The sequence below is a fragment of the Vipera ursinii genome (assembly GCF_947247035.1).
Source record: "Vipera ursinii genome assembly, chromosome: 2".
Taxonomy (NCBI): Eukaryota; Metazoa; Chordata; class Lepidosauria; order Squamata; family Viperidae; genus Vipera; species Vipera ursinii.
The window spans coordinates 81,622,690-81,637,799 of NC_139513.1; the positions used below are offsets into that span (position 1 = coordinate 81,622,690).

The following is a 15,110-nucleotide window of genomic DNA, read 5'->3' on the forward strand; positions in this document are numbered from 1 at the left end:
ATGATTTGGGACGGGCAGAAATTCAACGTTCTGCATAGATCTTTGAATGTGCGGTGCCTTCACAGTGTTGTCCTCACTGAAAAGCAGCCTCAGATCCAAACAAAAGTCAATCGGTATGTTGAGTATCAATATCTACATTACCTGAATACTGACGAAATGGAATAGGGAGACAGAAAGAGTGCAGCAGCGCAATTTCTGTGTTCTTGGCTGCTACAATTATCTGGCTGGAAGCATTGCAGCCACACAGGGAATCATTTCACTCAGAACAATTTCTACCCTCCAAACAAAAGCTAAAGCCAAGCAGCTTTATTTCAATCAGTTTTTCATATTTCCAAAAATTAGAACAAATACAACTACATAGACACTTCATTTTCGCTGCCAATTGAAAGTTGTTTTTAGGCAGATGCTGCCACCTTCTGGGAAAACACCTTATTATCAGGGAATACACTGATGTTAGTGCCATCACATTTCTTTTTTCTTCCAGTTTATATCTGAAATTTGATCTGCAGATGATTTTCCCCCCAAAGCTTTTTAAGAGTGTTGCCTTAAATTCATCGTTATTTTGTGTAAAGAGTCTTCACAAAATGCCTGTTTATGATCTGCTGCAAATAAATTTAGAATCACACATTCCAAACCAGCGTTCAAATAAAACCAGCAGTCAAACCCAACCAGTGGTCAAATAAAACCTAATAAAAACCAAATGCAGCACAGATCCCGAAGATGAGTTACATAATTTCTTTCACTGATTGGGGATCGTTAGGCTATTATGTTCCCTTTGGCTTTAACCTCGAGACGAATTTCTTTATGGCGGTTTTCATGTCATTGCTTGGCAACAATACATGAAAGTTTGCCCCTTATTTTATTCTGGTAGAATTCTTCAGCTTCCTCATTTAGTCTGCAGCTTTCTGCAAATAGGCCAAGCCAGCCCTCATCTCAGTGCTAAACCCTGCCACCTGGCAAAGGTTACCAGTGGTTTTAGGGTGAAATAAACCACGAAGCCTTGAATTCCAAGGAAGCAAATCTGAGCTAAGAAATTTAGTGTTCTTACATATTTGGCATCCAAGTAAATGGCAGCCAAACCCAGTTCAATGAACAGGATTATTTCTTTTACTTGTACATATTTAAAAGATTAACTACTGCCATGGTAAAATGTTAGGATATCATCGTTTGGGCTTAAATAAAGTACAAATGAATTTAATGTGTGTGGGGGGAAGGGGATCTGTCCAGTCCCAAACATGAGTAGGTAACTATCAAACCCAAGTCCTTGCTCAAGGTCAGAGGTTTTTAGACAAGTGATCATAAGCTCTATCATAGTGTAACTAAGCCATCTTTGGGGGATGGAGGTTACTCAATCACATTTGCTGACCTTGAGTTAGGTGCTAGAAGAAAAATCTAAATTGTAATAGCTTTGGGGTTGTCCCAAGGTTCTGGCAAGGGACTACATCAAGTTTGGGAGCTTCAGCTTGTTACCTCTATTTCAATCCTGATGGACTTTTTTTTTTAAATAAAGTTCAATTTCAATTTCAAAGAATCAGAGAAAATCTACACATATACCAAAAAAAAAAGAAAGAAAAGCCACAAAAGTAACTAAAAACAGACAACCCCATTTTATTAGCAGTTAGTTCACCAGGACATTACATTAGTGACACAGTTTTCTGAACCCAAAATGAGTTCAAGTACAGATTAAAAATATGGGAGAAAGATTCTTAAAAATATTCCCTCCCCTTTCCTCCCTCCCACCATGACAAAATAACCCCTGCCCTTCCCAATGGGAAAACATACAGAATCTCATGCAAACATGACAAAGGAATTCCCAGAGTTCTTCCTTCTAACAAAAGAAAAACAAAACAAAAAAAAAACAAAAAAAGTGTCCTTCTTCAAATTCAGATTTTAGTAAGTTCTCTGTTACCCAGAGAGGGTGGTGTTTTCCAACTATTGCTGACCAACTTACTAAGTGAAAAGGCAAATGTTTCCTCCTCTCTTGTGCACATTAAATCACACCAGCATTTGGGAGCAGTACAAATTAATACTTTCAATACACAAATCCTAAGTTTAATTCCTTTTTGAATTTGGCAGCATTCTATGGCGCGTAGACGGCTATCTTGAGAAGCCAAGCTTTAAACATTGTACTTCATTTTATTATTTAAGACAGGGATAATCATAATGTTCACAATGAGAATGAGCCATTAGGTAGCAGCTGCCATTTGCCTCTGTAGACTGTCTTAAAACAACTTCCCGAGAGCCAACATACAGATAAGCAAGACTACATTTTCACATTATCAAATGCTTAACTTGGCAGTTTTGATTCAGGTATCCTGATGCACCAAGGAGGCACGCAGAAACTGCATTCAACAATAGGAGTGAAGCTGGGGGGGGGCATCCTTTGTTCTTAAGTAGTGAAGATGATTCCATCCACAAAAGGCAAAGGAAAATACATTGTTTTGCAGATTATAATTTCAGGGTTTTGCTTTGGGCTTCTGCATTGAAGTCTGCTTAGAAATCTGAAACCATAGCAAAGTCAACCTAGTACTGGGAGACAGTGATACAGAGGGCCTTTTGTGCGCTCCAAGCCAAAGCAAGCTTACATTTCTGATGAATGACCCATATCTCAAATGGACCAACACAGTCTCTTCATTACCATCCTTCAGCGGTCCTTTTTTCTTGATGCTGCTCTTTTTTTTACAATGGCTTGGAAGGGACAGCCTGTCTGACTTTGGGCCTTATTTCATAAGGCTGCAGGTGTCAAATGCTAAGATCTTGTCATTCCAAGTCTGTCACTGCATCTTTTCTGCCAATAGCCTCCTTCTACATCAGCGTTTTATAAACATGGCATTGTTTCAAGACGTGTGGACTTCAATTCCCAGAATTCCCTCAGCGAGCCAAGACCTCTGAATGACTTGCAGTAGAAGGGCAGGCTAAATTTGCCAGTAGATGCAACTCTGCCTCCTGCCCATCCCCAACCATGGTCATTCTACCTTAAAATGTCCATCTAATTAGGGGTACTGGGAAGCTTGGAACTCTTCAGCACACTTTGCTTTCAAGTATAGCTGATCTTTTCATACAGAAAAGGCTGCATGTAAAATACTGTATTAAAAGAGATCACAAACCAATGTCTTCTCCCCAAGTTTGGTGTTACATAGGCTTCTATCTCAAATGCACATTCATTACTGCTGGCATAGCTACCTAAACAAACAGGGAGAATAAACATAATGAAGGTAAAAAGGAGAAGAACATTGGTAAGAACTATAAAGAGGGACTGAAAGAATTCATATTATTAAGATTTAGGGGAACTTGATCTCAGTCTTCCTATATCTGAAAACACATCACACAGAGACATGCTCTCTACAATCCAAGACTGCAGGATGCAAAAGAATGGATTAAGATACAGAAAGGCAGATTCTGATTATTAGGGAGAAAATAACCTCCTAACATTCAGGGGAATTTGAGTTTCAGTGGAAGAAATTATTTTACTGGTTATCTTCAAGTAGAGATGAGGCAGTCAGCTGCTGGGCATGTTTCAATTTAGATTGCTGCACTGAACAGTTATACACTCAGTGGCCTAAAGTTTTCTGCAGCTTTTACTCTATTTTACTCAAATTTTACCCTACGAAGCTATGAAATTTCATGATCCACTAGATGGTGCTCACACACAGGGTCAATGGAAACAAATGTGTTGAAGCTATAGCTGGATTGTGATGGACTTCAGAAGAACTGGAATTGAATTCACATACAGTAATTGAAGAATTGCTGATACTGGTGTGAGAATGACTTTTGTCCTCTAAAGAGTTACTCTGACCCAGAAGAGGCCTAAAAACCTTTGGCAGCAATTATCGGCAGTAAAAATCTAAGTTAAGCAGAAACCTTTTTTGCTTCTGCCTTTTCTCCAAATGTTCACTCATAGACCTGGTGCTAGTATGATTATAACTTCAGTGAAAACCAGAACAAGACGATTGGTCTAGCAAATCAATTCCAATAGTTAGATCTTTCCAGAAACCTTTAAGCAAAACAGGAAGATATTCTAGTGGAGGGGGGGAAAAAACCACCTATCTTCAAATTTAAAAAGCTTTTTCAACTGAAAACTGAATTTTCAAATTGAAAATCTTTTTCACACCCTATTATTGAATTTATAGTAAATGTTTCCCATTAGCAATACTAACAAGGTGTTTTTTTTAAAAAAAATTATAACAACTCTCCAACTTTGGATCAAACAGTAGTCAGATCAGTCCATACTCCAGTGTCTTTAATTCCTCCAATGAAGAATTAAAAAGGCTTTTCAAAAGCCTTTGACTCTTGTCATGACCTCTGTTCTCCCAGCGCCCTCTGGACTGCAAGTTTAACATGCCTTTCCCATGACACATCCAATAGCTAGCAGGACTTAGCAGGACAGAATAAGCCAAATGGGGGGAAATGGGTTCTATTTACCTTGTTAATGTGGCTCCAAACACAAGACAGCAATGGGCAAGTGTGTATATGTGTGTGTGCATGCATGAATACACAATACTATTAGCAGCATATTTATAAATTCCATACATACACATATACACACAAAGGAATTTAGTAAACTAGAATAAGTGGGTTATCGGAAAGTCTCAGTCACAGCTCATTAAGACACATTGGACAGGAGGAAATAATTGAAAAATGGACAGCCACAGGCTTATCCTAAAATGATTCTAACAGAAACAGACATTATGATGACAAATCAACCAAACCCATGGGCCATTTTTCTCTATTCTCTACAATAGCAAAAGGGTGGGAAAATAAGAACCTAATACTTGGGAATACCAACTCTATTATGTATCCCTATCCCACTCCAAAATGTTCAACAAGAAAACTAGTAAAATACTGTTTGTTCAGTACTCAAGAGGATCAATTCTCTTAAGCTGTATTTAGGATGACCATTAGAGCCAAGTTTACACATGATGCTAGAATGTCATCCTCATTTAAAACGGGCAGGATATGGGCACCAGAATTTTTTTTTAAAAAATGGATTAAATTATTGAATCTTAAACCACATCTCATATAATTTTGTATGTTGAAACCAGAGACAGGGCTATAAGAAGGACACAAATTAAAATATCTCTTTGGAGCAAATTCTTCTTGCCAATATTGTCAGATGACTATGTTGCTCACTCTTGGTCATCCCATCCCTTTCCCAATATATTTCTAAATAAGACAGAAAAAAAATCCATCTGGGATAATCTAAATATTGCCAATACCAAAGTCTTCCATATAAAAACAGAGCATCTGCTTTAACTAAGAACTCTGCTCCAGAACACTATCTCAGTCCTATCTCAGTCCTATCTCAGTCTGAGCCCAAACTGCATAATTAAGTCCATACTTGGAGCATAGCCTCCCTCTGGCTCCATGTTCCTATTATCAGTGGTGTTCTTTTACAAACCCATACATGTGCAGGACTATTATTCTTGATCCCTGGTGAATTCTGGGTTCTCCCTGTGTGTGCTATCCAAAGAGAAGGAGCCATTTTGTTGTAATACTATTCCAGATATTGGAACTAAAGTGTAAGGAAAACTCAGATCTTTAGGAATCTTCTTCACCAGAAAGTGGCATTACAGCCAAGGAGGCCACACCTCAATACTTTCAGGAAAGCTGGGGTCTTGAGCAATCTGGCAGAAACGGATGTCATAGTCCTGGCTTGGCCCTGAGGCACTGCTTGCACATCAATTCCGGGAGTTCTTCAGATGGCTGCTTCCTTCCAAGCAACCATGTCGGCAGTTTCTCACTTTTCAACAAACATCTTGAATGGATATTTCTCAAAATGCTTCTTCTCTGTTGAATATCTCACATCTTATCACGTCCTGTTGGCTTGGAGTAGAGGCTTGAGATCCTCCCCGTGGATCCATTCTACTATTGCTTAATACAAGAGATAAAAAGTGGCTATCTAGTGTTCTGGAGTTCTTCCCGCAGCCAAGTTGGCAGTGTCTGGCCAATTTTATACAGTAGCTTGGATAACTCTATGTTGTGGTCCCTGTAATAATCTCTCAAGAATGCTCTGGACTGTATGAGGAAGAAAGAAAAGAACAAAGAAACATAATTAAATGCTATGACTAAATATAAGATGAAGATGTTAAACCAGAGGGGACAGAGAACCCTGGAATGCATGATTAAGCCTCCTCTTGGTGCCAACCGGGGCTATCCTTACAGGGCCCAAGACACAGAGTGCAGCAATGATAACTTCACCACTCTGAAAGCTGCAATATATTAATGCTATCGTATCTTTTTCTCTGAGTTCAGTGGTTGTACTATACAAAAATGTTGATGGCTCTGAAATGGAAGTTACTATCCAATCCAAAGACTTGGGAAATGCTATATATGGCAAGTATATATATACCTGAAGTTTATATAGGGTGGCTGTGCTCCAGGCCCCCTGCCTTAACAGTTGCCATCTGGTGGGACCTCTTGGTGGCCATCCTAGCTGTTTGGAACAGCCTCCCACCCGAGATCTGATAGATCCCTATCCTTCCAGCAGGATATGAAAATGTGGCTCTTCCCCCAAGCATAGGATGACTGTTGAGTTGCAAGAAAAATTGGTCTGGTGCCTGGGAGCAGAGTAGTTTTGTTTTTAAACCATGTTTCTATTGGTTTGTTGTGAACTGTCTAGAGCACCGGTCCCCAGCCTTGGTGTCTTGGTGGCTCAGTTGGGGGGGGGGGGGAAGGGGAGAGGGAACAGGACTGTGCGAGTGGTGGGTCGGATGTGCACATGCAGCTCGACTTATGCAAGTGGTGGGCCAGTATGCAAGCAGCTCATCTTGCGCAAGTAAAGCTGTGCATGCATGTGCACGTGTCAGCTCACCACTTGTGCAAGTTGAGCCGCGTGCATGTGTGCACGCTGACCTGCAACTTGTGCAGCCCAGTTCTGAATAGGCCGTGGCCCCCTAGTCTAGAGTCAACATTTGAGATAAGCAGCCAGCTAAATCCTATAAGTAAGTAAATATATACAACAAAAAAGCATAAAATAGAGATTCCTTGTCAAGAAGTTGAGGACAGTTGCATCTCCTAGGAGTTGTATTCAGGGCTCACTGATTGTAGGTGAAAGTTCAAGCTGAATCAGGGCAGGCACCCAATTAAAATAGATTGTTTTCGACTTGGATTTAGCTCCTAAATTATGGAGGAGTTTTTGTTTTTCAACAGAAAATAGCACCCAATTTTAGCTATAGTCCTGAAACTGCAAAAATGTAAGATGGTTCTAAAGCATTATTCTATAGGGGGGAAAAATTCAGTTTTTGGTAGGTAACATAAGAAAAGATCAAAGACAACATGTTACATTGATTTAACCACCTGTACTCTTTCTCCCCATATACCCACAGAATTTCAAATTCAGGATCTATTTAAGCATCGTAGAAGCAGTTGCCCCTCATCTATGATGAGATGTTACCCTTCAGCAGGGGAATAATTCAAGAACCATCCTAGCAAGGCTAATACATACAGTCAAACTGCCCATCTGGGAAAGATTCATGAGAAATGTCCAAGTAGGGCCACATCTTATCTTGCAGCAGTTTGTGAACGATGATCGTGGGGACAAATCTAAGTTACTGGGGCACCTATGTTGCATAAATTCATAGCCTTACTGCAGTGGCATGGAATCCCACCATGGAGAAGAAGAAGCTTTCACTAAGTACAGAGCAAAAGTTAGTGGGGCTCCTGTCCTTACAAAATCAGATGAGCTGGTTACCCAGTGCACAACTGCGCCAGTGTCTTCTAAGAACAGTGGATGAAAAATACCCTCATTTTACATACTTACATCTAAATCCATCTCTGGGTATTTTCTTCCTTTGCTTTTACCCAAACACTTGGTCTTTCCTCCCTCTAATAGTTGGCACCAGAATCCTTTTTTGAGATCAAACCTATCACAAATTACAAAGATGATGATATCCAAATGATCCCCGTTTTGTAACTGGAATTACTTATTTTATACATGCAGTAATTACATATAATTAAATATGGAAACCAACTTTCCTGATCAACATGAGATCCCTTTTATCAGACATATGGAAATGGCCACATTGCACTATTACTCTGCTACAAAACTCAATAGCAGTGGAATAAAGAATAAATTCCTACGATTTCACATTTCTCTGCTAATCTATTGATTCCAATGATTTTTAAATGCATTGTGTGGTGGTCTTTTAGCTAGGTATAAACGGCTTCTTGTTCTAAATTTAGATAACACATGCACACATTTCTATTCAAAGATGGTTCTTAAGACATGCACTAAGAACTGCACTAGCCAGAATTGTTTACAAATGCAAATGTCTGAAGGAAAGGAATTAATACCAACTGATTATAAAATGTTCCACAGCTCTGAACAAGAGAAAGATAATTTCTGTGGATTTCAAAGGACACATTCCACACTAATGTATCTTAATAGTAGTCTGATAACTTGCTTTATTTGTGGACGTGCTTGTAGACCTCCCCTTGGATATATTCCTTTCACCAAAAGGTAATGAGACATGGAAAAGTGAGCATGGTTCTCCTCTCCTCTCCTCTCCTCTCCTCTCCTCTCCTCTCCTCTCCTCTCCTCTCCTCCCCATAATTTGTTTCTCTGCAGGTATTCAGAGCCACATGTTTTAAACTCTACCAGGGAAGAAACTCCTTGTGAAAGAGTTTGCAAGAAGGTAAACAGGGAATCTGACCCCTGAAACACATTACCAGGAATGAGGAGAGAGAAGATTATTATTCCTATTACATACATACGTATATAATATGTACTTGAAAGAAAATGTGCAATGTTCTGTTATGGACAATCAGTCATCCATGCATTACAAATTGTTCAATATAATGTTTACACATTTGTTACAGAAAACAGTATTTAATATTCTGCATTTTATTATTACTGAAGCCAGAGTAGAACACAGTCTTATTCCTAAACACTACAGTCTATTATAATCCTTTGCCATGAAGGATTTCAAAACTTCACAGCAGTTTGATGTCTGAAAAATGAAAGGAAGCCAATTCTACAGTGCTCCAAACAGAATCAGCTCTTCAGTTGACAAGGAAAAAATGCACGCACTGCGAGGGATCCAAGCAAGTAGGATCCAATCCTGAAAATATATTTGAAGATTAAATTCAATGAAAGCATATTCGATCGGACTCACGCTAGGGTTTTATGATAATCTATGACGTTTGTCACTCCAAGAAATTTCTGGACTGTTTCCATTACTTTGGCTGGTTCTGTGCGTAGTCGCTTGCCATCCAGAACAAGAATCTGAAAGACATTTTAAAATAACTTTTATATGTTAGGTTCCTCTCTTATACAAACATACACCTTCCTAACTGCACTATGTAGCACCAGGAACAGAGAAGAGTTTCGCTTCTCAGAGGTAGTAACAGAGCAAATCAAAAGAATAAATAAATCCACTTCTGTTTTTTTTCTAGAGCAGGGGTCGGCAACCTAAAAAAGAAAAAGAGCCACTGGGAACCGGTTCCATCACAAATTAAAAAAAGAGGGAGCCGCGTGCGTGTGTCCATGCACGCACATGCGCAAAAAGGTTTTTTGCGCATGCGCGGACGCACGCGGCTGCCATTTTTTTAAAAATGAGATGGAACCGGTTCCCGGTTGCCCGATGGCGACGGCCCGTCTGCAAAGAGCGGCGCCCCTGCCCATTCCGAGAGGTGCGCGCGCACCTCTCCGAACGACCGGAGTTGCGCGCGCACCTCCCCAAACCTTTGGGGAGGTGCGCGCGTACCTCCGTGCGAAGGGGCAGCGGCGCCGCTCTTTAAGGAAGCTGCCGAAAGCGTGGAGTTGTCGTTGTTGTTGTTTTCCCAGCAGTTACGTCCCCCAACTGTTGCAGCAGTACAAAGCCTGCCTTCCCGACCGACGACACGCGGCCGACGCCCCAAGGGACTTTAGCGAGGAAACTGAGGAAAGTTCGTTGCGCGGCTGCCCCTCCCCCCACCCCCCGCCGGCCTCCTCTCCTCTCCTGCCGCTCGAGACGGGACGGGAAGCCCCGCCCGCTCAGCTTCTCAAACTTAATTTCCAACGGGCAACTTCGACTTCCGCTTCGGGGGGGGGAAGCGCCCGGCCGAGTTTGCGCAGGGAGCCCGCCAGCGCGCGCTGCTGCGCACGAGTCTTTCCTCCCCCCTCCCCCCCCCACCACCACTCCCAACTCCCGCCCGTCTCGAGAGTCTATAGGCGGGGGAGTTTTCCAAGCGCCGGAAACTTGTCCGAAAGTTCCGAGAAGCAAAAAAAAAAAAAACACAACCTCCCCCGCCCCACCCCGTTGCCAGCGGCGGCGTTTTTACGGGTTCGGCGTCGCTCGGAGTGAAGTGGCGTGAGGGAGGGAGGGAGGGAGGGGGCCATGTCCGGCGCCTCCAACGTAGCCGCTATGAAGAAAGTGGTGCAACAGCTGCGGCTCGAGGCCAGCGTGAGCCGCGTGAAGGTGAGCCCCGGAGTGGGGCGGAGACCCAAGGCCGCCCGCTCGCTCGCTCGCTCGCCGGCCCGTCGGAGCGCCTCGGCCGCCATTTGCGCACCTCAGGGGAGAAGGCTGCGTGGGCGCTCAGTTTACGGCAGTTTACGAAAGCGGCAGCTTCCTGAAAGAGCGGCACCGCTGCCCGTTCGCGCGGAGGTACGCGCGCACCTCCCCAAAGGTTTGGGGAGGTGCGCGCGCACCTCCGGTCGTTCGGAGAGGTGCACGCGCACCTCTCGGAATGGGCAGGGGCGCCGCTCTTTGCGGAAGCTGCCGCGGCCCGTCTGCTAAGCTGCCGCTTTCGGCAGCTTCACAGACGGGCCGCGGCAGCTTCCTCAAAGAGTGGCACCGCTGCCCATTCGCGCGGAGGTACGCGCGCACCTCTCCAAAGGTTTGGGGAGGTGCGCGCGCACCTCCGCCCATTCGGGGAGGTGCGCGTGCACCTCTCCAAACGGGCGGTGCCACTCTCCATTTGGAGAGGTGCGCGCGCACCACTGCCCGTTGGAAGAGGTGCGCGCGCACCGGGCGGCTGGGAGCCGCAAGAGACGCAGGTTGCCGACCTGTGTTCTAGAGCAAGACTGTGAGAATTTGTATTTCATTTCTATTATATCCTAACTCGAAAGCACAGGAGGAGCAAATAGCATAAGAAAGCTATACACTGCTTTAACTTAGCGAACAAATTATTTCTAAACTTATGGTACCACAACGGGCACATATACGGTCTCTCAATGACCTGCTCATCTATTTTTCAGCCTCCACTAAAATTTGTTAACTAAATCAAAGTCATTTTCTTACCCTGATATATCCTAACTTAAACCTGAGATAAAGAAACATATCAACTGTTCTATGTGGCTTAAAATTCATTTAACTGATTATATTTACCAAAACAAGTATCATATAAGATGATTCTCCCCACCAAAGAAGAGTAGTAAGAATAAAAATTATAAATGCACATAAAAATACTGTGCAATTCCTAGCTTCTTCGACTTTATAAACTTAAGACAGTTTCAGGCAAAGCCAATCCAAGACACTTCCCTCTCTCAATTAAATGGGTTCATTTATTTTTTCAATTTATCTCCTGCCTTCCATCCCAAAGTTCAAGTTGGTTATCTCATATCCCAGTTTACCCCACAGCAACCCTGTGAAATAGGTTGGGCTGACAGAAAGTGACTAATCCAAAATCACCCAGTGAACTTCCTTAGCTGAGAGTGGACTTGAGCTTGGTTTCCTAAGTGCCAATCCAACATCTTAATCTCTATACCACATCTGCTTTCTCATATTAATACATGTCTCATATGTACAGACACACAGACACAGACACACACACACGTCAGAAGCCACACTCAAAAAAGTGTACACCAGGACTTCTGGTTTGCCATCGTGGCCACCGCGGCTGCTGGAAGGTGAGCTCCGTCTTCCGCGTTCAGTTCTGTTCCACTGGGGGACCCTGGAAAGGGTCGAAAGTCGCCCTGTAGGGGCGACAAGCAAAGAGGGGATCCTCGCTTGATCATGGGAGGACAGCAGCCCTTCCACTTGATCCGGGGCAGCCCTCCAAACCGGCGGAGGAAAGACTGGCAATAGCAATATGGCTCGTCACTAAGCTGCAGACAGCCAAAGTCAAATTTACCATCAAGCACTTTTAAAGCAACGTGGATGAAACTGGATGAGATCTGATCTTCTCTTTAAGATCCTAAGTATTTTCTTTTCCTGCAAAAGCTGCCCAAAGTATTTTTCTCCTTGTGAGGAGAGAGAGAGAAGGGAATTTATGTCCCACCCTCTAAGAATAGCAGCGACTGACTACCTAGAGGAGTTAAAGCACTAAAAGAACACTTTTAATCTAATTGAATTCATATGTTTCTGAAACTTGGGGATCAAAAGCTTTCTTTTTTTACTGGAGACTTTTGTTTTTATCTACAAAAAAGAAATAAAACTGGAAAAAGGATTATAAAAATTTTGGACTTAAAAAACTTTAAACAGCATCAGTGACATCATGTGGCAAGGTTTGGTATTACAACTTGTTATTGCCTAAAAGAGACTTGGCTTGAAGCCCTGACTTCAGATAAAACTCTTTTGACCTTGATAGATACTACCTGCAAGAAACACAGCTGTAAAGAGAACTTCTGGGCGGCATAACTGGCCTGCTTGAACTATGAATGTAAGCGTTTACTGACTTTCAGAGTTATATGTGGGGAATTGCTTTCCTATTTTTTATCTGAGGAACATTGGTTATTATATGAGATGATGAAATATTTTGGACTATAAAAATCCTACTTGACAAACTACTTCTACTATAAAGACTACCTATAAACATGTGAAATAGAGGTCCCATACCTAGTTATAAAATTATTTTAATGTCTGATTTTAAAGTCCTCAACTTAACACACTATTAAGAGAATATGGATGAAGACCAGGAAAAGATCCTTTCCATGTTGAAAGCAATACATGAAACCATTCTTTCAGTTTGTGACAAAATAAGACCCAACATAAAAGAACAAGATGCCAACTTAGATATACAAACCCAAAATTTGACTACAACCAAAGAACTAACAATGAAGATATTTATATATAGAGAGAGGGAGATCTATTTGATTATTTAAAAGCACTGACATGGAAGGCTAGTTGGCAAAGGAAGAAAGCCAGAATAAGGCTCAAGAAAATTGGGGTTTTGATTTTTAGAGGGGATTTCCTATTACTAATTAGAGGGTTAAATGGAGAAGTTGAGGTAAGGGGAATTTTGGTCATTAAATTGACAATATTTGGAAATTAGTTGCAAATAAGATTTCTATTTGTTTAATATTTAAAAATTAGACCCAAAAGAAAAAATTTATGAATATGTTTGATTTATTGATTAACCCAGACAACATATATAATGGTTTTGATTTATTAAAGGGGATACTATATTAGATGATTTAATATGGTGGGAAATAGATAACTTTTAAGAAATGGAACAAGATTATACTCAAATAGATGTGTATTTTGAATATTGTATTTTGTTATGAATTGAGATAAGGGAAACTTTGTTTACCTAAAGCCTGGAAATTATAAATATCAAATGTAAAATTTGAATATTGATGGGAAACTAAAAAATTTTTAAAAATCAATAACAGGACATTGATTGTCTATAAAGATTGAATGTAAAAGTAATTAAGATATGTATAAGCTAAAACTTTATTGATAAATGTAATAATGATGTTTTTACTTAGTCGATATAATAGTAGATATTAAGGGAAAAAGCGAGGAAATATTTGATGTTGTAACTTGAGCTTTATACTAAAGATTTTTGTATGTCATTGAACTATTGATCAACCCAGCCACCATGTTCCTTTTTAAATATCTAAATGTAAAATTAGAAAATTAATAAAATATTATTTTTAAAAAAGTGTACACCAGGATAAAAAAAATAGTCAAAGATTATTTTATTAATGGGTACTCCATTTGAAAAAAAAAGTCATGCCCATCAGCATATGCAAACTATTCATTTAGAAATAAAAGAAGTACATATACAAACACTCCATCCTTCCAGAGATAACAGCCAAAAAGATAACGAGAGGAAAAAATAAATAGGGTGAACAGGGGTTATGCCGAAGGGACCTTTAAGAACCTTCCAGATTTATTCAAATCTTCCTGATGGAAACAAACCAGCAAGCTTTTTTAAAAAATTAATCTAAATTTGAAGATCATATTAGATCATTTCCCACAATAGCGATATTTTAACATGAACATCTCAAGTGATAAGATAGAACACTTCCATCTTTAGAGCTCAAAATTGATGGTGCTAGCAAGCTACTTAAATTAAAACTATTTGTTATTGTTGATGACAAGCATATCCTTTTCAGTGTTAAAATAAAAGGCTTTGCACCAGACCCAATCAACATAAGTAATATTTGTGTACTAAGACAGACTTAATGTTAATCTTCTTAGCAGACTGTTAAATGCTCTGCTGAAATCAAATACACTATGTCTACAATAGTAACACAAAGTCCCCATGAGATTATGATTAGCAAGTTAGTTAAATGCTGGCTGGACAAAGATTAAGTTGAGACACAGCTAGTTTGAAAATTGTACTAGAAATGCATAAACTTCTCATGCAACTGAGTAACATATTGATTGGTAAATCACAACATTCAACCCCTATCAGGGCTTTTTAAAATTATTTTGATTTTTTATTATTATTAATACCTGGCTTAAAAGATAGTAATAGCAATAGCAATAGCACTTAAAATTATACACTGCTCCACTCTGCTTTACAGCACTCTGAGCGGTTTACAACATCAGTATATTGCCCCCAATAATCAGGGTCATTTTACTGATCTCAGAAGGATGGAAGGCTGAGTAAACCTTGAGCCAGTCAGAATCGAACTCCTGGCAGTAGGAAGAGCTAATCTGCAATATTGCATTCGAACCACTGTTCCACCACGACTCCCTGTGTCTAGATCAAAGGTGGGCAAGATGAAGGAAATGATTCTCAAATTGGCAGATAGCATTGCTCTTCACTTAAGAAGCTGAAATCAAATGCACAAGGATAGAATAAGGAATTCCTCCTATATTTGCTAAACCCAGCTGCTGAATCCTAAAATAGAAGTAATCTAACAGAGTAATATATCAGATAACTGTATTCATGGTAGTTATCACTAGATTCACGACTCACTTTGGAGGATCACATAGTGGCCGTGACTAGGGGGGCTT

General features: G+C 40.7%; 1 protein-coding gene across 1 annotated transcript in view; it reads right to left on the reverse strand.

Moving 5' to 3' along the window:
- Positions 1–1,161: 1,161 nt before the first annotated feature.
- The window catches only part of NDST1 (N-deacetylase and N-sulfotransferase 1), a gene marked incomplete at its 5' end in the record, with an annotated part of 46,061 nt that continues 32,112 nt past the window's right edge, over positions 1,162–15,110 (reverse strand). The window contains 3 exons of the mRNA XM_083356156.1: positions 1,162–6,015; positions 7,760–7,862; positions 9,114–9,223. Of these exons, the coding sequence (XP_083212282.1) occupies positions 5,896–6,015; positions 7,760–7,862; positions 9,114–9,223 (333 nt within the window). The 3' untranslated portion in view covers positions 1,162–5,895. The remainder of the gene's footprint in view (positions 6,016–7,759; positions 7,863–9,113; positions 9,224–15,110) is intronic.